Source organism: Rhinichthys klamathensis, unplaced genomic scaffold (genome assembly GCF_029890125.1).
Source record: "Rhinichthys klamathensis goyatoka isolate OS25496 unplaced genomic scaffold, OSU_Roscu_1.1 h1tg000566l_1, whole genome shotgun sequence".
NCBI classification, from domain to species: Eukaryota; Metazoa; Chordata; class Actinopteri; order Cypriniformes; family Leuciscidae; genus Rhinichthys; species Rhinichthys klamathensis.
Window position 1 is genome coordinate 453,257 of NW_026607032.1, and position 27,702 is coordinate 480,958.

The 27,702-nt window shown below is 37.7% G+C and overlaps 1 protein-coding gene across 1 annotated transcript in view; it reads left to right on the top strand.

Moving 5' to 3' along the window:
* Nucleotides 1-27,702, top strand: part of brinp2 (bone morphogenetic protein/retinoic acid inducible neural-specific 2) — a 146,943-nt gene that overhangs the window by 45,867 nt on the left and 73,374 nt on the right. Inside the window, exon 2 of the mRNA XM_056239485.1 lies at nt 13,389-13,709. Coding sequence (XP_056095460.1) covers nt 13,438-13,709 — 272 coding nt within the window. The 5' untranslated portion in view covers nt 13,389-13,437. The remainder of the gene's footprint in view (nt 1-13,388; nt 13,710-27,702) is intronic.

Here is a 27,702-nt window from a genome sequence, read left to right on the forward strand (position 1 = left end):
CAGCAGTTGACATCCATAACTGCATTACTGCCACTTTTTCATTGAAACCTGAGAGCTTGCTGTCCCTCCATTGACAGCCTATGCAACTCAACTAACGTTACCACTTTCAAGCCCCAGAAACATAAAATTATCATTAAAGTATAAATCCATGTGATTTGACTCCAGTGGTTTAACCTCAGTTGTATGAAGCGACGCGAGTGCTTTGTTTGCGCAAAAACAAACGTTTTACTTTACCACAACGAGCGTTCACGAGAGCACCACGGCGCATGCGTGTTGTGTTGTCGCGAAAGCAGATCAACAAACCACGCATGCGCGCGACCACCATATGGCACCTGAGCAGACGTTGTTGCGTGAACGCGCGTTGAAGATTAATGTTTAGCAAATTATGTGGTAAATTATGTTTTTTGCGCTAACGAAGCACTCACCTTGCTTCATTAAATTTAGGTTAAACCCATAGACAGTAAAAGAAAGGTTAAACCTCTGAAGTCAGGTTACTTGCTGTCAATGGAGGAACAATAAGCTCTCAGATTTCACTAAAAAGATCTTAATTTGTGTTCCGAAGATTTGGTTTGGAACGACATGAGGGTGAGTAATTAATGACCGAATTTTTATTTATTGGGTGAACTAACCCTTTCAAGAGGCACAACTGTTTTTATCATAATAATACCAATAAAAAGAAGAAATGTTTGTTTTGCACCAAATCAGGTTATCAAAGGCAGAAAGGCTGATGAAAATTCAGCTTGCATGCCATGACAGGATTTTTTTTTAATAGATTCAAATAGAAATCAGTTATAAAATTTCACAATTTTACAGATTTCAACTGTATTTTTGATCAAATAAATGCAGCCTTGATGAGCTTAAGAGACCATTTCTAAAATCGTACAAGCTTTTAAACAGTTGTAGGCCTATAATTAATATTTTCCTCTCATATAAATATGGCAAAAACTAAATTGATTTGCAGCATAGTAGAAAATTCATTGTACGTTTTCGCTTACATTTGGATTTCTGTTTTGGGGCCTCCAGGCACACATGGTGGTACGAGTAAGGCAGGTGGTGCGGTGGGGATTTGCTGAGTTTAGAGAATGGTGAGTAGATGCACAGTAGTTCAATAGGACAGAAGGCCTTATGGTTTTGGCAGTGCACCCGTTTCCTCTGCACACTCAGGCTCAGTAAAAGTCTGCAGCTGCACAACATTTCTAGCTTCACATAGAATAATGGATGAGAACACATAATGGAGAACCAACCTAAATCCTCAACAGGTCTTCCTTGTGCTCAGACATTCTAGACACTTGACAATATTGGGTATTTGCGAGCTCTGGCTGCCATGTTGAGAGCTATTAAATCTACTTTAAATCGAGAACAATTTGGTGCAGCTATGTGAATGATTTCATCTGGACCTGTTATAAGTAAAGAGTAGAACAGCAGCAGAATTCCAGGCATCTACTGGCATTCTGAAAACTCGCTGTTGAGGCACTTTTGGATAAATGCCTTTGATGGCTCAGAGGGCGATGCAGCACCTCTGGGATCTAAGTAAAATTGAGTGGTTCTTAACATGAATCATGTTCCCATGGTCATGTACAGAAAGAGCGTGAATGGTTGAAATGAGGTGTTATAGAAGATGCACACTATTCTTTTGGGAGGAATTATGTGATTCAGCAAGTATGATGTGGTGTTTTTGTTTGTGTTGTTTTTTTATGAGAAATTGAATTGCCCATATCTCATAGGATATACTGTAGATTTGGAATCTGAATCGGAATGAGACATTTTCTGAATTACAATTCTAAGATATTCAACACCTAATGCATTCTGGGAAACGCCTATCTATATAATTTTATTGTTCTCTCTGTCTGTAAGGCCTATAAAGCTAAAAAAAGGCTACATCAGTTACATTGTAAAATTTTTGTCATGTTATGTTTAAATAAGTTTCAAAGGTAAGAAATGGTAGGTAATGCAGGGTCCAAAGATGAGACGGCAAGTTGAGACAATCACACAGATATATAACGCATATTTTTGTATAAAATGTATATTTATTTGTTAACAGCAATAATAAAAAAATTCTGTCGTAAGAACAGCTGATGAACACCGTGCTGCGTTGTCATGGGAACATCCCAGGTGAAAATGAGGAAGTTACGTTGTCTTTTGTTGCTCCCTTCGCCAAGTGCCTTCCAAACGGCTACATAATGGCACACAAGTGCCCTGCTCACTCCAAAGTCCCCACTTACTTCAAGGGCTCTGCCCTTCTAAGGGTGTAGGGCATAGGGATGCTCAGCAATAAGCATGTCCCAGCTGGGTTCGTCACTTATTGGGGTCCCCTGGAAACATTTCCGTTGTGGTGCTATTTACAGCGCGTTTCTGTATTTGGTTGTGTTGTGAGTATTTGGAGCACACATGTGTTGTAAAACTGATGAAGATGTTTTCTTAATTTGCAGGTGTTTTTCTATTTGCATGTGTTTTCTTCAGTTGCAGCGTCTTGAACTCTCTCGGTCACCTTACTAAACATGAATTTCAATTCATTTTAATTCTACCTTACTTACCAAACCCTGGTATAGTTGTTACAAGCTCAGTGATGGAAACAATAAGGTTGCTAGTTCAATCCGTGCAAAGTGCGAGCTATAGACCCCTTTTGCGCCGACGTCACAGTTACGTCACGTTAAAATTAACTTTGCAAATAACAATCGTGGTCCTGGACACTGAGTGACCTTGCACATTAAGATAAAATCGGATTTTCTCCAGTCATTGTTAAAAAACAAGCTAACAAAACTTGCAAACTAACGTTAGGGGAGCGGCCAGAGTGACCGTTCTGCCTCCACCTAAGCTCCGCCCACAAAAAACGTCACCATGTTTACCAACTGAAAAGGGGTCTATAGGCTATCACCATTGAGTCCTTAAACGGATAGACACAAACATACTGTCATTTACTCACCCTCATGTCATTCAAACCCTATGACTTTATTCATGATTTTGCAGAACACAAAAGAAGATATTTTAAAGAAAGCTAGTAACCACAGGAGAAAGTCGTATGTATTTGTGACGACTTGAGGATGAGTAAATAATGACAGAATTTTTATTTTTAGGTGAACCATAAAGAAAAGACTTAATCAGGTTTTTTCAGGGGAATGTGACTACTGGATAAAAGTAAAACTTCAAACACATTTTTACAGTTATTCTCCCACATATAACTGTTATATACATCCACTGAATTGGCTCTATCACTCTCTCTCCTCTCCACCTATAGCTGGTGTGTGGTGAGCGCACTGGCGCCGTTGTACTGTGGCTGCCGTCGCATCATCCAAGTGGATGCTGCACACTGGTGGTTGAGGAGAGAACCCCTGATATGATTGTAAAGCGCTTTGGGTGAAAGCGCATATGAAAGCGCTATATAAATGCCTCATTCATTCATATACAGAGCCAGACAGTAACGGAGTACATTTACTTGAGTACAGTACTTAAGTACAATTTTGAGGGATCTGTACTTTACTCGAGTATAATTTTTGGGGAGTACTCATGACTTTACTCAAGTACATTTGAGAGGCAAATATTGTACTCTTTACTCCACTACATTTCTATCCATAACCGTGAGTATCCGTTACTACTTCTAAAAAAAAAAAATGGAACAAAGAAAAATCTCGGAAACCCTCAATTTGTTGTTTCCTTCTCAAACGTGATTGGATTGTGCAGGCGCCACTGATTGGGACAGCCTATCAGCAATCAGCTTTCCACCAAAGTCAACTCCATGGTCAGATTTAGATAAGAGACAAAACCATGGACGAAACAATGGATGAAGACGCAGCAGGTCCATCCCGTGAATGTGCCAACCCGTGGCCCCACCTCGCCAGACTATTTCAATTTTCTGAACTTTCTGAAATTTTCTTAAATGTTAAATAAAGCAACATGGTAAAAAGATGAAAATGACTTGATTTTACTTTCAATTCCTTTTACATTCTCCAAGGTATTAACATTAACATTTTTCATAACTCCATGTAGGACATTTCTGTACATAAATGTAAGCACTGTGGCAGTAGTAATGCAATATTTAGAAAATGTACTCTTGTACTCTTGATACTCAAGTACTTTTAAAAACAAGTACTTCAGTACTTTTACTTAAGTAGACATCTGACTGTAGTACTTTTACTTGTACTTGAGTAAAATTTAGCAAGGGGTATCTGTACTTTTACTCAATAAAGCTGTGTACTCTGTCCGCCTCTGTTCATATACAAGGAAAGAGCCTCAACTGAGCTTCCGAGATGCTCCATAAAGTGCAGTACATTAAAACAGAATCTGCAGGTGCGTTATTCTTCGAAAATAATGAAGTGTGATGAACAAGCAGAGCAGGTTAATACTAGCAGGTGCACAGCATGAGTCATAGGCTCTTTTATAAACATTAAGAATATTGAAAAATTTGAGCTAATATGACAGCAATTATGATATTCAAGAACAGCTATGCCAAATTTCTTAGAGCTTTGTTGTGTTGTTTCTATGCAGATATCTAATAAACAAATAATATACTCGTACCATACAGCTGGAATCTCCACCTGCCAAACAATAACAGGTCCCAACAAGACAATATTAAAGTAGTGATGTGCAGAACTACATGTTTTCAAAATAAACTTGACTAAAAGACATGTTGGCTAATCTGTCTTAAGAAAATTCTGTATAATTAAGCTTCACATAACCCTGACCAAGCATTTTTAGTGGGCACTGACGTAATACAGATTATTGCGTTCTAACTAACTGGGGTGGTCTAGAACAGAATACAGGCATCTCAAGACATTTTGGACTATTTTGACAGTCCAATTCTGACAGAGTTTGCAATGTGAAAACTTACTAACAGCTAAATTAAAGCATCCATAGCATAGATAGATAGATAGATAGATAGATAGATAGATAGATAGATAGATAGATAGATAGATAGATAGATAGATAGATAGATAGATAGATAGATAGATACAGCCTCCTTGAGAAATTATCTATTCTCAGGACTTGTTTATCCCTCATAATAACAAAGAGCTGTATCAGCATGTCCTCGAGATAGTTTCTAAAACCACTACATAATCATTATTTGATCAATTAGAACTTAAGCCTCTTGGATCATGAGTTGTTAAAGCCTTCAGATGAACCTCAGGCCCTGCAATGCTGATTTCAGAACTAGAGTGCTCTGCAGAACACTCTTGTATGCAAGTGTTGTGGACATGTGTTGTGTTCTCGGTGTCCCTATAACCCTATGCTAAATTCTAAATACTCTCAGCTGGCGCCTGGCTTCTCTCCTCAGCGGGAAGGGTAAATATAAAGGCACCTAAATTATGCAAGATGCGCATGAAAATGTCAGGGCTAAATTCAGTATTTCTTCCATTGTCTCCCTGGCATTTCGATGTTTTATGCATTTTATAATTAGGCAGAGGCTCCAGAGGGAATGGAGAGCAATAAGACTGTGTGCATTGCTATAGCTGTCTGGGGTGTCACTACTCAGACCCATGGGTTTATTTGAAAGGCAAATTTCAAAATGAAGTCAGTCAAGGTATTTTAGAATGAAAGGTTGACCATACACACTAAAAACTCCTGGGTCAAAAATAACCCATAATGGGTTATTTTTGACCCAACTCCTGGGTTAAAAAGGGACCAACTAATTTATGGGTTATTTCAACCCAGAAAATTGGGTTATTCTTTTTGACCCAACTTCTGGGTTAAATACCTGACCCAAAATTTTGGGTTAAAAAAACCCAACACTGTAGTTAATATAACCCAACTTCTGGGTCAAAAGAACAACCCCAATATCTGGGTTTAAATAACCCAGAAATTAGTTGGTCCCTTTTTAACCCAGGAGTTGGGTCAGAAATAACCTAACTTGGGTTACTATGCCAGTATGCCTTATTTCAGAAAATAAAACTTTGTTTTAAATTATATTACACACTTCAAGCACTTTTACATTTTTATTGCATTAAATTAAACTATATATATATATATATAAAAAAACACACACACACTTGGACATCTTTATTTTCCTATTTATTTTAGGTCAGACTGTAATAACAATATTAGAAAGAAAAAATAGAAAAATAAACAACTCTCAAAACATTTGACAACATTCAATAACTTGATTGAACCTAAGGCTTAAAGGACAAGTTCAGTATTTTACACTTAAAGCCCTGTTGTCAGAGTTTCTGATGAAATAAAACGGTTAAGATTGAAAGTTGGACACATGCTGCTGGCCCGAGAATTTCCGGTTTCTGTGGTAGCACACCCCCCCCCCCCCCACCTCCACAATGGCTGCATAGGTGCACTGGAACAATCCTTCCTAAAACACATTAAACTTTCGTTTACAAAGACGTTAAACTCACCGAGTGGTCCGGGGTGTTCACTGATATGCGCACACAAAAATCGCTGCAAAAGATGCTTTCCAACAGGTTTTATCGTAGTTAATCGTAGGACTGTTCCAGTGCACCTATGCAGCCATTGTGGAGGTGGGGGGGTGCTACCACAGAAACCAAAAATTCTCGGGCCAGCAGCATGTGTCCAAATTTCAATCTTAACCGTTCTATTTCATCAGAAAAGATCTGAAAACAGGGCTTTAAGTGTAAAATACCGAACTTGTCCTTTAAAGGACAATTCCGGCGAAAAAATTAACCTAGGGGTTAATAACACATGGTTACCGAGTCGACCGTTCTCTGGGATTTGTTTTCATGATAATCGAATGTAAAGAGTTTTATCTCTAAAAACTGATTAGCTTATAACGCTAGTATATGGGGCATCGAATACAAGTAAAAAGAAATCGTTAGTTAATACCACTAACAAGGCTCAAAATAGCCTCACACTAACATGGTAGCATAATGAGGGTCCCTACATGCAAACCGAAGCATTGAGAACTGTGTAAGTGTACAGACAGTTTAAAAAGAAGATACTTTATAAAGACAGTACATTACGCGTACAGGCAGGAGCCATCTTTGGAAAACAGTCTTGACCAGTCGAGCCACGAACGCCGTGCTACGTGAGCTGGTCTATAGGTTTAAGTCACAGTTCAGCTGTCTTAGCACGGCGTTCGTGGCTCGACTGGTCAAGACTGTTTGAAATGATTAAAAATAACTGAATCTGTTTGCATGTAGGGACCCTCATTATGCTACCATGTTAGTGTGAGGCTATTTTGAGCCTTGTTAGTGGTATTAACTAACGATTTCTTTTTACTTGTATTCAATGCCCCATATACTAGCGTTATAAGCTAATCAGTTTTTAGAGATAATACTCTTTACATTCGATTATCATGAAAACAAATCCCAAAGAATGGTCGACTCGGTAACCATGTGTTAATTACCTCTAGGTTAATTTTTCTCCGTAATTCTCCTTTAAAGTCTTCAAACATTGGTTGTGTCTCTGGAGAGCTTCAGGGATTTAAGCCTGGGACAAACTTTGGGGACAAGATTTTTGATAGTGTCCTTATCTAAGAGAAGAAATGCCTCCTCATCTATGGAGATGTCTTCATCTGAAAGACAGAAAACAAGACAACATGAGTATTATTATTAATAAGTCGAGACAATTGTGAACCACTCACCAGACACTCTTTGATTATAAAGCTAAAAAAATAATCACTTTTAAGGGAATGTTGTGTTGTTGTTTTTTAACGTGGCCCAATTTCCTAGTTAACTAATGTGGTAATTTTGCAGCATTACCCATTTAGTGTGAATGACAGTCTATACTACTGTCCATCTCTTCTTTCATTAACAAGAGTAATGACATTAATGGTGAATATCTGGCCTATTCTTATGCATAACAGCTTAAAGACAAGGCACAAGTATTTTTTTTAAACTATAAGGGTTATATAGATATGCATACTCCACTGTCAAAGAAGTTGTGACTTTCACAGAATCTTGCACCGACACATTTAAGCCCAATTAAAGACATTTTTTTAGGTATAGAGAGATGATATAAGGGCAGTAAGAGTAAAATGCTCACCTCTAAAATTCTCTATCAGCTCAGACAGCCGCCCCTCAGTTAGCATATCAGCGACAAAGCTGTCCATTTAAAATGACCTGGAGAAAACATAGTAATATAGAGTTTAGCAACAATTCGAAGACTTGACCCGCTTCTTTAATCTGTTAGGCTGCAAACCCCACTTTTGAAAAATCCCCAGAAATGGCATACCCAAACTGAAACAGACACAGTTCATGAACCCTTTGTACTAAAAGCATAAAATATGCTTTTCTTTTGTCTGCATTATAATTACTAACGACTGGCTGTTTTAAATAACCTTCTGTGATCTGATTTGGCTTCAGATAAAAAAATCAGACAAACAATATATTATTTTATAGTATTCTGCACGATGATAAAGTCTATATCCATTAGCATTACATTATAAATATAATCTATTATTATGAAAATACCTGGCATGGCTCGAAGAACACAGGTCAATCAAATATCATTGCAATCATGTTTATTGTCTTCGCAACATCTTTATATGCATGTTACAGCGATCTCTGTTAGCTTTGTTTATGTCAGGGACGTCCTGGAATGTCACATGATTATGACTTCTTAGTGTGTAACATATATGGACTACATGTGCATAGGGCGCCCTCAGGCTGCTCTTATGGATTGAAAACACAGCATCAGAGTATCCAGTGCTCATAATTATTACATCGACACATTTGGGTATAAATTCAATAAATATTATTCCTGTCTATAGAACTCTGATGTAAACCTATGAGAATCTATCAATATTTCTCCAAATCTGCAAATTGTTTAGCTAAAAGCCCTGAGGCACGTTGTTTTGTCAAGCGCTGTCATGACGACAGCACAGGATTTTTTTTTTTCAATGAGAGCGGCTGACGATCATAATTCATATTAAAGTTATCGACTATATTTTTCATAACTTCTGACACAAATTAAGACATAACTGTCAATATAAGTTTATCAGAATACAATAGTGGTCAAATACTGAAACTTGAGTCATATGATGTATAGTTTGTCACGGTAATAACATTAAATCTTATAGTAACTTTGAACTATTTAACCAAAAAACGCTTCAGTGCGCGGCACACTTGCAAAGTTTAACAGGTTTTAACTCTCACTACTTCAGCCAGTAGAGCACTGTATAATATGATAAGCACGGCGCAGCTGGTAAAAATAACTCAACGATTGTGTTGTCGCTCTAGCCGCGACGTTGCCACTAAGTTAGCTGCACTGTAGCTACGTTACCGTATTATTGCCGTTATTATAACAATGAGATAAGTACAGCACATGTTATGAAAAATAGAATTTAAAGACCTTTTAAAGTGAATTCAGTAATTTTCTTCTAAACACATTAAATAGGTCATAATGTATTTCTCAACAATGTGTAAAAAGCATTTCACCCATTTTGTTCATTTCACCCTAATTTCATGAACCTAGCGTTATTTTTAATCATTTCAAACTGTCTGGGTGGTTAATAACACTTTCTTCTTTAGTCTGACAAACTCAAAACACATATTTATTTTGACTTTACAAGTTAGATGTTTTCGCGATAGTGTAGCTAACGTACATGACAACCACAATTACCACAGCTAACACTAGTCTCAACGTAGCAACTATAAGCCATGGTAACTTTTTCAGCAAATGGTGCTAAACTAGCAACGGGGACATGGACACAGAAAATATTACATTATACCAACACTGAAAATACTCGCTTACCTTGAATACACGACGAAGTTGCACCGAGGAAGCACAGGCCAAAACGGATCGAGCGCGAAGTGTCGGTTATTTCAAATGACTGTTGTGAGAAAATTCCAGAACAACTGCAGGGGGGAGGGGCCGAGGGGGGACCCAGAACATGGGTTACTCTTTGAAAAATAACCCAGAAACTCAAACAACCCAGGAATTGGGTCAAAATATTAGCCCTATAACCCAGAAAATGGGTACTCTCTGAAAAAATAACCCATAATTTTAACCCAACACAAATAACCCAGAAAATGGGTTGAAGAAATAACCCAGGAGTTTTTAGAGTGTACCAGTGTCCATCTGTTGTTGCTCCTTCAAATGTGGCAAACAGCATGTAATTGGTGCAATACGGCTAGTAGATGAAATTTGTGATGGTACTGCATGTGATGGTACTATAGCATTATAATACAGGGAGTCAGTAGCCCCTTTCACACATACAGTCTACTGGTAAATTATCAGTAAATTACCAGTAAGAGATCATGTGTGTGTGAACAGGACCTTTTCAAAAATACAGGTAAATTGGTTCCAGCAATTTACCAGTAAGGGAAGTTGTAACATTACTAGTAAATTACCGGTAATGTGCTCTGTGTGAACGCAGAATGAAGATTTACTTCGTACGAGACGCTGACATAAGACGTTTGCTTTGGGCCAATTATAAAGTTCTTAGAGATGACGTGATTACTTGCACTGTTTACAGTAAACTTTTTAATAGTTTTTCTATGTAAATATGCGCTAGATTACCATCTTTGACCGTTGAGCCACGTTTCGCAGCTTTTTCAACGTGTCGCGCTCGACCCAGCCTTCTTTTTCATTCATCAGTGATGCGGCTCTGCAGTTGGATAGTCTACTATTATGCGCACCTCGTGCTTTCAAAAGCAAAAAACGCGTTCTGTTTGATCATCCCCTTATGCCTTTCACTCAGACATCAAAAAATGTTGTTAAGTTGAACAGATAGTGAATCTAAAGGTCTTCTCCTTGTGCTGACGGATGAAGACAACTGCACGCTGTTAAAAAATCACTTCCGATGACTGACAACACAGAATTTACCGGTATTTTGGAGCTATGTGTGAATGGTCTCTTACTGGTAAAAAGCCAGAATGCCGTTGCTTGTGTGAACAGCATATTTGTGTATTTACCTGTAAAGTCATTCTGGAATTTGTACGGTAATTTACTGGGATTGCTGTGTGAAAGGGGCTAGTAAGTCCGTTGTACGCAAGTACGAACGCTAGTAAGTACGAACATTGAGCAGAGCACACACACACACACATGGAATGGAGAGCTTGGCGCACACACAGAGCGAAAAAGTGAAACCTGATCGCCGAAAACGGAGGGGCGGGGCGGCATTTTTTCTGGCTTTTTACTCTTTCGGCCCAAAAAAAGAAAATGCCATTTTCGGCCGATAATTTTTGGCGGCCGAAATTTCGGTGCATCCCTACTATATATAGGTGTGTTTGGATTGTTTTAAATAAAAAAATTAATATATCATAGAGTTTTTTGTGGTGGTGGTAAATTAAACGATGTGTAGTGACGTCACAATCGTGTTGCATTGTGGTATATGGAGCTACCTAAAGTGTACATGTGAAGTAGACTCGCTACCTCGGTCAAAATCGAAGGGCCGAGGGTCTGTCCATATAAACTTTACTTGTCCACTTCGTGAAGTGCACAATGCACTTCAGAACGCACTTCAAAATGGTGGCGGGGATTCCACCAAGGGGAAGTTTGCAAGTGCTTGTCTAAAAGTGGAGTGGAACGCAGCCAGTGAGTCAGTGAGTGAATGAGTGAGTGAATTTTAGTAAACTGACTTTATGAAGAAGACCAAACTTAGACTTGACATGCAATGGCTGAAAAAATCCTGATTTTTTTTTTATTTTACTTACAATATTTGTGCAAAAAGAGTAATTATCAAGCATGTTTTTTGAACTTACAATCAAAAATGAGCAAAGCGTTCTGTGAATGATAAAGGCCATATTTTGACCATATTTTAGATAAAGTTGTTACTCTAAATGTGACAAGTAGCATGGCATTTACCTCTCTCAGGGAGCAAGCATTGATGAATGCGTTCTGTGTACAAATGCCATTCATCAGGTATTGAGCACTGTTAATTTAATGTATTATATTTTGGCTCTTATATTTGCCTATTTGGGTTGGCATTTGCCATTTAAAAAAAAATGGTGTGTACAGTTAAGTTTGCATATACATAGTGACAATTAAATTAGATTTTACTTTGTTGCTCTCTTCTAATACACTGTACATTCAAAGGACTGTCAATTTAATGTTAATTTAATGTAATTGATTATTTAAAAAAAATAACAATAACAAGGAATTCAGTAATAAGGGATTCTCCGGCCATTTGAGAAATTTGATTGATTAATTGAATGAATCATACCATTACTAATTTTAATATTTTTTAATTGATTGACAACCCTAATATTTATTAGTTGTATATTGATACTAATATTAATACTAAATATATAACAATACATTCTTTTTAAAAACTGTCTGTTACATTTGTATTTTCCTTTACAGAAATGGCACCAGAGCTGGTCACTTTGTTACAGAACTATGAAGAAGAAAATTAAACCAGAAAAAAAGGCATTGGGATTAATCGCAAGAAAGAAAAAACAAACAAAAATGATGAAAGATATTAAAAAGAAAAAAGGAAATGCAATAACACGGAATTTGATATATCAAGATGAGGCAATGAGAGGATTGTAGAGTTATAAAACAAAGGAGATTATAGGAGAACAAAAAGTGAAGAGTAGAAGAAATATATTTTGCTGAAGGAATAGGGATAATTACATTTCGTATATTAGAACTACACGACTGAGTGAGGAAAGATGTTCTTGTAGGAAGCGATGGGGGTTGGGGAACATGGGGAAATCATCTCTGGGTGACCTGATGGCCATTCCTAGTTTAATGAATTGTGCCGAAGAAGGCTTTGCTGGGTAAATGGAACTTATTACTGTACATACCATGAGGTCGTAGAGACTGTGTATATGGTTATTGCCTGTATCAAGACCTGTTTTATGTTGCATACTATCTGTTCGTCTCTAATTGCCTTTTAAAAAACTACCAATAGTCCCTTGCTGCAGTTAGGAATGCATGCAAGGTTGTTCATACATCATTAGGAATCCAAACCTGCATTTAGTACTTCAGAAAATTCATTTTTATCATGGATTTGAAGAAGGATTAAAGGAATGTCATGGAATGGAATTAACCCCTGTATGGAACTAATCGTTTGATATAGTCTATGCATTGGTGCATGAAGGCATTGCCTCTTTCAAAGCCGATGTCTATCTGCACTTTACATAATCTATGTGAACTCATTAATATAAGGATCCCTTGTGGCCCTTGGTCAAATGTCAAACATTATTTTCAGACTTGCATTTTTCCCAATACTGCTGCAATACATGTGCATAGAGAATCTGTGAGACAATGGTTTAAAATTGAAGATTTTTGTCGCAGTTCAGTTTTGTCGCATATACAGTCTAGAGATTATTAGAAAATAAACCCAAGTAGGTTGATCAGTAAAGTAAATTCCTATGAATATCTGACTGCTGAATGCTGCGATTGACAGAATCGAGTTAACTAGAACGTTGTGTTAACTATAATTAACATACTTGCTTTAGGATCCCACACAAAAGAAAATTGTTATGTATTTATGCTGATCTTAAAAGTGTTACCTTCGTCTTCTCTTCCTGTCTGTTCAGGTCAAAGGGATTGGCAGAAGAATGCTGGCGCCAGGTGCCCAGGGGCAGGATGGCGTTGTGTTGGCAGAGAGCTGCGGTTGTTAGATGGTTCCTCTTGATGCTCCTGTGGCACTGGGCACCTCTGGGCCCACTGAGCTGGTTTCTGGCTCTGGCTGAGCGTCTGGACCAGAAGACCTCACCGTTGTCTTCCATCTCCGGCCGGAGCAGCGGCCAGCTGGACTGGCTCCTGTCTGATAAAGGGCCCTTCCATCGCTGTCCAGAATACACTGAGTTCAAAGAACGCTTCCAACAAGGCTTCTCCACACGCTACAAAATCTACAGGTTTGTGCTGTGATGATTATATTATTAGTTAAAATATTCAAAATTGACTTGAGCAAAATCAGGTCCCATGACAGATTCTGAGAAACCTGCGTGAAATATAAAATCAACTCAAATTCAATCAAAAAATTCCAAAAGCCATTTTTATCAGCTCCACTATGTTTTTGAAATGTCTCTTATGCTGACCAAGGCTGCATTTATTTGATAAAAAAAAAAACAGTAAAAACAGTAATATTATTAAATATTATTACAATTGAATAAATATTTTAATTTGTAATTTCAAATAGATTTCTATATTTTAATATATTTTAAAATGTGATTTATTCTTGTGATGGTACCGTTGAATTCTTCAGTGTCACATGATCCTTCAGAAATCATTCTGATATCCTGATTTGGTGCACACAAACATTTATTATAATATAATTATTATTATTATCACAGATGAAAACATTTTTTTTTTTTTTTTTTTTTTTTTACCTTTGTTTTACCAGGAACTCTCATTGTCTCAAGAGAGACCTGGCCAAGGTAGCAGCCATACATAAACACAAAATATTAAAATGCTACATACATACCGGTACATACATACATGCATACATACAATCATACAATAATCATTGAAACACAATGGCCTCTCAAGGAAAACAGTTGTGCTGCGTAATATTTTTGTGGAAACCGTGATACATCTTTTACAGGATTCTTTGACAAATTTGATGAATAAAAGTTCAAACAAACCTAACTTATTTTAAATAGAAATAATGTGTACCAAAGTAAAAGTCTTTAATATCACTTTTGAACAATTTAACCCACCCCTGCTTAATAAGTGTTAATTTCTTTTAAAAAAATCTTAACAACCCCCAAACTTTTGAATGATAATGCTAATATTACCATATAAGTGGAAATCTGATCTCAAATGGGATGTTTTGCTGGTAAAAAAAAAAGCCACTTTATTTTGACAAGGAATTAGTTGCAGGAGAAAGTGTTTGTGTGTAAATTGCAGTGCATCAAATCATAAATTACATAAATTATTCTAAATGAATGAATCAAACCTACTGACAAGTCCTGACAATTTGCGGTTTTCCATGTGTTATTCTTTTATTACATCTCTGCAAGTGAGGAGAGAAAAATAATGTATAATGGTGAAATTACTCATATTAATGTTAACATAGAGAATCAGAAAAAGTAAAAAAAAAAAAAAAAAATTAAAAACCGTTGAAGGTTGATTATGGTAAACCATGTTAAATGTAGTTGACTACACTAGGTAGGTGAAAACGTTATAAAACTACCTTGAGAAATTATATATATTTATAAAGAAATCTTGTTAATGAAAGGTGTTTGAATTCTGGATTTCTGCACAATAGTGTGGGGACAGATTTTGTGCAGACAAACTGACCTTTCGTCAGTCTTGTGATGGATCAAATAAAGCACAGTGAGAAGTCCTGACAACATCAAATCAGGAGAAAATGAAAAAATAAATGAATAAAAAACTGACATCTCAGTTGTGATGATGCTTCGATTTATTGCAGATATCATTAAGTGGACAGGTTCAGTCACATTACAGAAAAGGCCATATCGCATGTAGTGAAGACTTCATCTTCTCTGATGCTGTCTTCAGTTACTAAAACCAACACAACAGAACGACATAATGTTTACATAGTTGACAGTGTCCATTTACATCTGCACTGACCCATAAACGATGATGCCCTAGAAAAAGACCTATGGGATCAAAATCCCACCAAATGTATTGTGGCCACGGATCAAAAAATAAGCGTGATTCAAAAATGTAAAAACACGTGTAAAAATATATTGCACAAACTGAAAAAAATAATGCGAAATTATCAGAAAAGCAAACAACGTGGTCACGGATCAAAATATAATAAGCGTGAATCAAAAAATAACAAGCATGAATAAAAACTTTATACACATTAAAAAAAAATTGCACAAAATTTATGTTAATGTTTTTCACTCTTCTTTCCGTGTTCTGCGCTTACTCTTCCAAATGTTGGGCGGGCTTAAGCATCTCCATTGGTCCTCTAGTTCTAGATTGACAGCTCCTCCTCTAGCCAATCAATCGAAGAGGGGAGTTGACGTCACTCCAATCCGACTCACGCTACTGATGCTCACTCATACAGGGGAGGGGACATATACAAATTCCTCTTTTTTGAGATAGCCTACATGAGAATTTTATTGTGCACACTGGTGATTGGTGTTAAACAATATCACTTGGCTCATGATGTTAATATGCTAAGGCAGCTCTAAGTGAAACATCCTGCAATTTTGAAACTACATTTCTTTGCAAAAAATAAGTTAAAAACGGCCATTGTAACCGTCTGAAGACTTTAGGTCAACTATACACTGTCAACTATACACAGCCTACCTTTTTTATATAGGGTCTATATATTTTATTTAGTTCCATTACAGACAAGGCGCAAAAAGTACAAGACAAATACAAGGCATGTGTGGTACAGTTCAGAGTATGTAAAACAAAGAACAACAACAACTCAAATTTAAAACGAACATGCAGCCTTTGTAAAAGAAAAACTAAAAAAAACGCACAGCCTACCTGGCGATCCGTTATTGTTAAATACGCCATCCTCATATGTTTTCTTAATTGTTGTTGTTAAGCGATCATATATGTAGCCTGGTAAATTAATTCTAAGACTAGATGTAGGCTACCATTTGACAAAAGATTAATGAAAATGATAGTGTACAGAGGAGATTACAGAAACCAGGTGGATTTGATATGCAGTGATTTATTACATACTTATTGTGTTCATTTACATAGCTACATATTTGCATTTACATCCTAAAGTAATGTAAATATTTACATATTACTTTAGGATTAATGTTTTATATATAGCTTACATTTTTAATACAGCAACATGAAAATTATTGAAAAGATCAGTGATAGGCAACGTCGTTTCTGGAGTGCCGCTGTAAACTCTGCACCCAGGACCGACATTGCCCTTCCATAGATTAAATTTTGAAAGTAAAACGGCCAGTAAGGTGGTGGCAAGTTATTGTCTTTATGAGTGAGTCATTCATTCAAACTTCTCGTTCAAATCGGGAATTCTTTGATGAAACACTCAACACTGTTGTGTGGCTCGGAGGAGATCGGCGCTCACCAGAAGTAAGGCCAGGGCATTAAAGGTGAATATGATGGATCGTCAGACAGGCACAACTGTGACAGGTCGTCGTCGTTAGGATGACTAATTTAACTATAATAACGGATCGCCAGGTAGACGTATATAGCGGTAACAGGTCGAGTTGCAGGCACACATATAGTTTAACATTGTCCTGCCACGGAAAGATTTTTGCCAGCTGAGCTGATGGTTATCTTCACCTGTAGCTACCATAGACAGTAAAAGAAATGGACACAGCGACCCCATAGACTTCAACGGAGAAAAGTGAAGTCAAATAGAAGCACTCACTTCATGATTGCCAAGCACACTGCGCATGCTCAAACTGAGCTTGAAGACGTAGTTGTGAGGTGAGCAACCTGACTGACAGTTGTACGTCTTTCTAGTAGCGGTGCCAAGAGGAATCTGAATCATTCCCTTCTGAATCTTGCAGAGCCGGAGATCGTGAGTATTAGCTGTTCATGAGCTCGCAGCAGGAGCAACTTTATGACTCTCTATGGGCTTCTCCCTTGACTTTATGCCTCCACGTCCCCCGATTGCGCGTGAGCTTCTACTTCTGTCTTTACGGTAATTTCTCTTCTAAGCGACAGAAAGTCGCGTGTTATGACGCAATCGTTAGCCTATTTTTACAAAAACTGCTTCTACGGGGCCATAACGTAAGATACAAGGTAATGGAGCATTTTATACATTGTCGTGTTTCTTTAGAAATAAATAATGGACAAATGGAGTCTTTAAACGTCTCAGATGTAAAGTTATTCGCTGTCAAAGTGACGCAAAAATGAATGGGAGTCAATGGAATGCTAACAGCAGGTGAAGGCTTGTTAGCCGATGGCGGCGCCCGGGGAGACTTCAGTTTCCGGCTGGTGGATTACCCCCTTGGTAGCTACGAGTGAACATCAGTAGCCATGAGTCGCATTGGAGTGACGTCAACTCCCCTCTTCGATTGATTGGCTAGAGGAGGAGCTGTCAATCTAGAACTAGTGGACCAATGGTGACGCTTAAGCCCGCCCTAATTTACATGAAACTCGAACTGCAACATTTGGAAGAGCAAGCGCAGAACACGGAAAGAAGAGCGAAAAACATGAACATAAATTTAAGTTTCGTGCAAAATATTTTTTTATGTGTTTAAAGTTTTTATTCATGCTTGTTATTTTTTGATTCACGCTTATTATATTTTGATCCGTGACCACGTTGTTTGCTTTTCTGATAATTTTGCATTATTTTTTTCAGTTTGTGCAATATATTTTTACATGTGTTTTTACATTTTTGAATCACGCTTATTTTTTGATCCGTGGCCGCAATACATTTGGCGGGATTTTGATCCCATAAAGACCCCCTCCCTAAAATATAAATGCAGCTATATATTTACTTAAATATATACTGTGAAAAATAAAGATTGTAACAAAGGCACACCATGTATTTGCTATCAACTTCTAAGGGCTGGGATATTCTTTGAATTGGTGCCTTTTGTAGTAAACAAACGTGGATACTTTGTATAAAAGTGTATCCACTCTAGCTCAAAAATGCAGTGAGTTACAGATGAAGTAAAAAGTCACAACCATACCCTGTCTCCCCTATTCAAATAAAAAATGGTTATTTTAAACTCTAATAATATTTTACAATATTACTATTTTACTGTATTTTTAATCAAACAAATGCAGCCTTGGTAAGCATAAGAGATTCCTTTCAAAAACATTTTTTCACCCCAAACTGTTAAATAATGTCTGTCAATGTTATTAATACATTATTACACAATTTTTCATGGTTTGAAAACCCCTGCACTACACTACACCGTCTAGTGTGGTAAATGTTCCCTGGGAATCAAACCTGTGACCTTGCCGACACGGTGGTGATTATTTAGCTGTTGACCAGTTTTAATTACAACACGGCATGCCGCTAACATCATTCATTCAGTACAGTGTGTATCGATCGCTACACATTAATTCCAGTCTATGTCAAAGACACATGCACAATGGGAAAGAAAGGTGTGTTTTGGTGCTTTACTGTGGCTGACCTCAGCTCCGCCAGGGGAGTTTGGCCTTTTTGCCTGCTTCCTTTGCCCCCCGCCGGCACGTGGCCAACTCTGTCCAACTCTCTCCGCTCGCCGAATTCAGAACCCAGCATGCCTACAGCAGCTGGGCAGAGAAAGGCCCACGGAACTGTGATGGACTCAGTGAGGGGGAGATGAGCCTCTGCCAGCCCTGTTTGAAAGGCTGTCCTGCAAGCCAAAGAGTCTGTGTGGGTGTTTGGGTGTAGGCGAGTCTTCTGTATATGCCTCACAGTTCAGATGCATTGTGTAAACAGCATCACTGAACTCGCACTAAAAAGATGGGACTTCAGCTGGTCACTGCATTGGCCCTTTGATATGATAACAGATCAGGATTTCCAAGAAGAGTGTTGCACATCACAAGAGGAGAACACCAGCAGGCACTGTACCTTTTACTGCTTCCTTGGGCACAGCTCCCCTCTGGGGGTTAACAATGCACCAAAGGATCCCCGGCAGAGTGAATTCAATGGTCTTTAGTCATACTGCCAGCTCCGATGGGGATTTTTTTTCTGTTGTGAATGGAAAGAGATGTGCGCTTGCAATAGTTTCCTTTTTTCTAAAGTTTTAGTAGTAGTTACATTCAGAAGTTATTGAATATGAAAACCTCTGTGAGCTCAATAAAAAGAAATTCATTATACTGGTCTACAATTTTTTAAAAGTTGTCTGCTTCAGAGATAAAAAGTGCTATTTATTATGTATTTTGATGTACTGATTCCAAATAGGACAATTAAAGCAACTGATTGGCTACTTTTTCCAAGATATTTAAGTTTTTACATTTTATGTCTATGTATATTGTGTAGATAGTAGGCTACATGTCACCTGTCCTGTTTATGTAACACTTTAGAAATCTGCAAAAGGGTCATATAAATCAAATGGAAATGAAACAAAAGGCAAACAACTACATAGTTTAGTCCTATTCACTGTCTACTCGGCGCTTCTTTACTCGTCTCTTGTATTAATTAAATGGAGCATCTCTTGTCACTGTCCAGCAGTCTGCAAGGATTGATGGGCTCAATTTGCTCCATTTGAAGTTACCTCTCACACAAGCACGAGGCATCTCTGTTCACTTTGGCCAAACAGAAATGTGTCCCTTTGCACAATTAAACACTGACATATAAGACAGCACGGCACTGTATGACAGGGTGTTCAAAACTCAGTTCCTGGAGGGCCACAACAACCCTGCACCCTGTTAAACATACCTGATCCAGCTCAAGTCCTTCAGGTTTATTTTAAAACTACAGGTATGTGTTTTGTAGCAGGGTTGGAACTGAACTCTGCAGGGCTGTGGTCCTTCAGGAATTGAGTTTTGCACCCTTGCCGTATGATTTCTAGAGCTGATATAGGGCAATATGTTGTGATGTAAGCGTTGTTGTGATTGCATCATCCATGACTTTGGAATAACATGATGGCATTCATATCATGTATGATGCAATACCAACTTCAGATTGCATCATTCATTGTTTTGCCTAAAAAGCAAGTACTCAGAGATTTATAGATCCAGTCAAAGATGTATTTTAGTCATTTCTGGTAAAAAATTTAGATCCCTTCCCTTTATTACTCATTTGTCATCGGCCAATCCCAAGTCAAGCTTTGTGTACTGACCCAATAGCATATCTTGAAACCTTGGGCCAATCAACAATTTTAAGCATAATTTTTGAGTTGGTAAAGTTTGACTACGTTTATTTCAGAAGCATTTTGGCCGTAGACCAGTGTAATCAAAAGATATCTGCTTTAAAAGATGTAATTTGCATAACTTGCATTTTAATTTGCTTGATGTCTCATCCCGAACAATGGATTTCCAAAAAATAGATTGTGATATCTTGTTTAAATGCATCACAATAGCAGATAAAAATATCAAATGGTGTTTGCAGTAATTTTCTTCTTATGTTGCACTGGCTGATATGGTAGATGTTTTGAATTTACCACCACAGAAATTTAAAGGTTTTCAGTTACTGATGTCAAAATGCTTTACTACTCATTTTCATTAGTATGTTTAATTTATGGTAATATTTGACAGTTATGTTCAATTCATTAACATTATTTCATTAATTATGTATCATGAAGGAACAATGAACAAAACAGCAATTAAGCTAGGTTCACATTGATTTCTACATACAAATGCTTTTTTGTATAAATGTAAATAGGTTGTATGAATTAACATGACTTGATAGGTTATGAATATAATGACTGACTAATGAGAAATATTATATTTATAAATTAACATAATCCAGATTCATACATTTTCAAGTTCATCATACCCAATACACTAACGAATGTTAACAAATTGAACGTTGTTTAATGTTACATAATTTATTTCACAAACAATTTAGTTCAATTATTTATTTATTTTATACTCTACATGTATTATTTATTTATCATTTTTCAGCACTGTTCATTTATGCGTAAAAATGGACTAATTCACCTTTAAAAGATTTGGACAAGGAATACTACAAGTACTACTACAAGTAACATTTATGATTATAGGACCATGACGCACTACCCTTCCCATGTGGAACCTTGAGATGATGTATTAGCTCCCATTCGTGCTATTATCTGTAGACCATCACACCATTGGTGCTGCACAAGGTGACGGCAGTGACGACCAGCAGGGAGCTGCTCCGTTGGGATTTAGTAACCTGGTAGCAGCTGGTTTCTAAAGGCAACGAGTATCTGCACAAGAAATCAAACACAAAGACATGTGTAAACCATAAGCAATTGAGATGAAATGTGATGTTTTCATAGAAAACACAAGAGCTGAATCATGTGGGTGACACTGGTCAACAAAGTAGAATTAATAAGCCAAATGGATGGCAATCTCGGAGATGCTTGCATGGAATTATAATGTGAAAAAGGCGATACAGGGGCTTGAAAAGAATTGCTTTTGTGTTCTGTTGACTTGATGCAATTTACCACATCAATCACTCACCAAAGAATATTTCAGAAGCATTTGATAAACATTGTCTGAGCTTCCACAGATTGAGCCAAATTTCACTCTCTATATTGATGTTTGCCAGTGCAAAGTTTTTGCTGAGCAGTTTAATTTAGTTTTTGCATTGTGTGGTTCTGTTTTTTGCTGAAAGCATGATTTTGTCATTTCTTATTTGCTTAACTTTGACAACTAATCCTTCTTTAAAAATCTATAGTTAAAGCTGCTTTCACAATACAATGCAGCCCCTGGTGGGAGGGGTTCCTAAGCTTATTTTCTAGATGATGCCCTTAAAAAAAGCAGCATGTGCCAATGTTTTAGTTCACTAAACAGAAGCATTTGAAGTTTTGCATTAAATGAAGGGTTTAAAGAGAAAAATAAAAGGAGATCAAAGACAGAATGGGACGTTTAGACAGATTGTGACATTTTAAGCTTTTGGCTGAATAGGTGAACAAACTGTTTAGAGTGATTCAATTGCCATCTGTTGAAAACGTGGCATTGTTTCATTTCAGGTTTTTCAAAACACATAATTGGGACAAGTTTTGGACGTACTTGTGTAAAGCCTGTTTCTGATTTGTTTTACTTCAGTGATTTACCACATTGGACCTACTGTGCTTTAACACTATTCTAAAATAGACAGTATATTAGTCGCCACAAGTCTTTGAGCTATAACTATAATTATCTTCAAATTGATTCCACATTCTACAGAACACTGAAAAAGTGAAAACGTGCTGTTAGCTTAAGGAGCTATTTCTACCTGACCTAGCCCTAAAAATTGTTTTCGCTTGTATAATCTTGTGTATTATTAAATAATATTTTTGATTTAAATCAAACTGGATAATTTAGATGTTACCACATGAAGCATATTTTAGGTTACCTGACAAAACATTTTAACAGTGTAGGGGAAAAAACAAAGACTGTAAATCTGCAAAGCAATTTTGGAGGACATGCACAAGAGTGAAACATTGGACATTTTTGTAATGTCTGCATGAGAGAAGGGAGGCAATATATCATACTTACAGTACTTTAGTTGACAAGAAGTTCCTATTTTATTTTAGATGGACAAAAAACCAAGATGCACTGGGAACAAATATTTCTCAGAAGCACCGAGAGCCCGATAGTCTGTCACTCCAGTCTAATTCATGTCAGTTCTGATCTGATTTCATACTGAGGCAAAGTGTGAAGGTCATTAGAGGGAACGTGATGTCCATGGAATGTCCATCCAGCCACTGCAGATAAAGTAGTACACTCTTAAAGGTTCTTGGAGGAACCCAAAATGATTATTTTATGGCTTTGCTGCAAAAAAAACAACAACAAAAAACTAGATATACAAAACCTAGATTTACTCACCCATATTGTTCTAAATAGTATGATTTTCATTTATGGAGGACAAAAGACTAATCTTTAGGTGAATATCCTGCCAAATCTTTTCTTGCAATGAAAATTAATGAGGACTGGAATCTCCAATATTTCAAATGCACCGCAAAACTATCATAAAAGTCATCCATATGGCTCTTTATTCCAAGTCGTCTTCAGTCATTAGATAGCTTTGTGTAAGAAAGAGACTGAAAGTTAAGTCATTATTCACTTAAAATCTTGACATTCACTCTTTCTCTCACTGGCATGTTCATAAGAAAAAGTCTGATTCGTGAACGAATCGGTTCTTTGAAATCTTCTTAATCAATTAATCTCATTTGAACATATTCATACAAACCTTTACAACTGTCATCACACAGCAATATGAATAACCTTTAATATGTCATTATGGTATTTGTAAGTATATTTAAATAAGGTCTTGCTCAATATTTCCTCAGCTGGAGTTACAGGAATTTGTATTTTCTATTAAAATGTATTATTAGAGGACCTAAAGGCACCAAACTAGAAAAAATCTAATTAGAGCATTTAGCACTGAGATTCAGATTCACTTTATTGTCATTGACAAAATACAAGTACAGAGCCAATGAAACATAGTTAGCATCTGACCAGGAGTGCAAACAGTAGTAATAATTTAAAAATAAACATTTCTAAAAAAGCTAATAAAGCACAGTTGCAGAGACCAGCTCAATGCAATGTCTCAAACTTGGAGGTTGGAGTATATGTAACTGGCCAGTGACCACAGTAGTGCAAGATGGCATCAGATGGTAAAATACAAGAGAGAAAAATGATTGCCTCCTTTTTCCCTTTTAAACAAGGTCTGAGTTAGATGTAGTGTTTCTCATGTTTAGTGTAGTGTTAAGTATCTTGACCGCAGATGGGCAGAAACTGTTCCTGAATCTGCTCGTGCGACAGCGAAAGCTCCTATATCGTCTCCCAGATGGGAGAAGAGTGAATAGTCCATGGGTGGGATGAGAAGTGTCTTTGATAATGCATCTTACCCTTCGTAGGCATCGCTTAAGGTAAATGTCTTGCATCGAGGGCAATTTAGCACCAATAATATTTTGGGCCGTTTTGACCACACGCTGGAGTGCTTTCTAGTCTGAGACAGTGCAGTTGCCATACCACACTGTGATGCAGTTTGTTAGGATGCTTTGAATTACGCATAGGTAGAAATTCTGCAGTATAGTAGGGGACAGATGGGCTTTCTTTAATTTCCTAAGGAAGTAGAGGCGCTGTTGTGCCCTTTTAATGAGACTAGAAGTGTTGATGCTCCAGGTGAAATCCTCAGAAATATGAACACCCAAAAATTTGAGACTAGTCACTCATTCCACTTGAGACCCATTAATATAAATGGGAGTGTGTGTGTAGCCTTTCTTAGTCCGCCGATAGTCCACAATCAGCTCCTTGGTTTTCTGGGTATTGAGTATAAGATTATTGGTTGCACACCACTCTACCAGGTGCTGAACCTCTTCTCTGTAAGCATCTTCATTATTACCGCTGACCAGGCCTACCACAGTGATATCATCTGCAAACTTTATTATGGAGTTTGAGACATGCTCAGGTTGGCAGTTGTGGGTAAAGAGAGAGTAGAGGATTGGGCTCAGAACACAGCCCTGTGGCACACCAGTGTTCAAGGCGAGAATAGAGGAGTGATGGTTGTCGATCCTAACAGACTGTGGTCTGTTAGTGAGGAAGTCCAGGATCCAGTTGCAGAGGGAAGGGCTGATACTAAGTTCAGTGAGCTTAGAGATTAACTTGGATGGGATCACAGTATTAAAAGCAGAACTAAAATCAATAAATAACATTCTAACATATGAATTGCTTTTATCCAGGTGATTCAAAGAAGTGTGGAGAGTTGAGGCAATGGCATCTTCAGTTGACCTGTTGGATTTATAGGCGAACTGAAATGGGTCAAGTGTTGGGGGCAGGCACTTTTTCCATATGGTAATTCCAAGCTAATTTCAATGTAAAATCAGAGCCTCTGCTACTTGACTTGGAAAAAACAAAACCTCAGTGCACAACACAATACTTTATCCCATTAACAGCATTGCTCAATTTACTACAAAAAGATTTTTTTTTTAAATGACTCTTAAACAGCACTGGCTACTTGACAAGTAATATATATTTTGTCCTTGAAAATGGTTTAAGGTTCTCTTGGAGGAAATGTTTAACTGTCTCAAATTAGCGAAGAAGTGTTGTGAGGCAACTATTATTGTGCTGAGCACAAACACGGCTGCAAAATGCACCGCCAGCACGGGTTCACAGGGGAAATGAAAGAGACTCTAATTGCTATTCAGACTTCCCCTCCTTCATTCACCAAACTCTGCATAGCACTAACCACCATCTACAAGGAATTCTAAAGTAGTAACAATGACTTTGCTATTCAGTCCATCGTTGAGCAGAGGACAGAGCATTCATTATATGCATCCGATAAAGGCGTGTGTCTGTTTTAATGAGTGAAAAGTTTGAGAGGTGAAGACCTATTTTCATAAAGCGCACCTGCCGTCCTCTGCTTGATTGGCAGGCTCATACAAACGGGCCAGAAGACCCAGTTTTAATCCAACAGAGCGAGGTGTTGCAGATCAGCAGTTCTCTCTTTCGGGTGTATGTGCTGGACAGATGGAGCCTTAAAGTTAAAATCGCATTAAACGGAAATTCCGATAGTCTTTTCCTCCCTATTGTGACATATATCCGAGTGAATTGGCTTTTTGAAAAGAACAAATGTATGGTGGGACTTTGTCCATTGGTTGGATAGTTGTGGTTTGCTATTGCTGTAATCTCATGAGTGACAGGTTGTCCCGCCCTCACGCCAGTAAACGCGTCATCAGAGAGGAGATGTCTTTTCAAGTGGGAGGGGAGGTTATCTTGATTAAAGATGAGGGCACATGAATGAAAAAAAATGTTCATGGATAAATCATTTATAATAAATACAATAAAAATTGTCCATTTTGATTTCATGGTGACTTTAAAGCTTAAAGGGTTAGTTCACCCAAAAATGAAAATGATGTCATTAATGACTCACCCTCATGTCGTTCCAAGCCCGTAAGACCTCCGTTCATCTTCGGAACACAGTTTAAGATATTTTAAGATAAGATATTTAGTCCGAGAGCTTTCTGTTCCTCCATTGAAAATGTATGTACGGTATACTGTCCTTGTCCAGAAAGGAAATAAAGACATCATCAAAGTAGTCCATGTGACACCAGTGGGTTAGTTAGAATGTTTTGAAGCATTGAAAATACATTTTGGTCCAAAAATAGCAAAAACTACGACTTTATTCAGCATTGTATTGTCTTCCGGTTCTGTTGTCAATCCGCGTTCACGAGTCCGCAGTGATGCTGCTGACGTGTATCTGGTGCGTCCGTGTATTCAGGTTCAAATAAATATGGCTGGGCAAAAAAATGCAAGTCTTCCTCTGTGTCGAAATCCTTAGACATGTTTGCGAAGATTGTTTTGCTTACAGCGTGCGTCTCCCTCAGACTGTAAACGAAGCTCGGGCGCACACACGTCAGCAGCGTCTTACGTCAGCAGCGGCACTGAACGCGGCTCGACAACAGAACCGGAATACAATGCTGAATAAAGTCGTAGTTTTTGCTATTTTTGGACCAAAATGTATTTTCAATGCTTCAAAACATTCTAACTAACCCACTGGTGTCACATGGACTACTTTGATGATGTCTTTATTTCCTTTCTGGACAAGGACAGCATACCGTACATACATTTTCAATGAAGGGACAGAAAGCTCTCGGACTAAATCTAAAATATCTTAAACTGTGTTACGAAGATGAACAGAGGTCTTACGGGCTTGGAACGACATGAGGGTGAGTCGTTATCGACATAATTTTCATTTTTGGGTGAACTAACCCTTTAAGGCAGAAACCAGTCTGACAGATACAATAAAAACAATGAATGCGAGAAGTTAAATTACAGCAAGCCCATGGAATGATACCCAGGTGCGGTGGCCCCCTAGTATGGGAGTATTAAAAAGCTGAGCGTTTTGGGTGATAGTGTCCCACTCCCCAGCAGAGTTCCAGGTGCTATCAGCTGGTGCTAAAGGCCTTTAATTAAGACCATCTATCATCATTAGCTAATGGTCGGACAGCCACTGCTTTCGTTAATTAACTCTTAGAGATTTTCACGAACCGTATTAAGCCCAAAAGACGATTCCTTTGGGTAGCATCTTCACGGAAGTGCAAGCTTTGTTCTGTGTACATAACTCTAGAAAAACAGTGACTGGGATTGTTATTGGTTTTTATAAAATGCACATACGGTAGATACAGAGAGTGTTTGTGCAGGCATGATGTGCAGGCCAGAGTTACAAAGGCTGGCAGTTGCATCATGTAAGCTCTATTGTGTTTATGGGCCTGAATCATGTTTGTCCCGCATTACGATGAGGTGCATTAATATTCAGCACCATGCAATATTTATGCATACTTTATTTTCTGCTCATATCAGCATTTCTCTCTTGCTCTCGCACCTTGTGCGCACACACAGACGTGCGGTTTCCTTTTC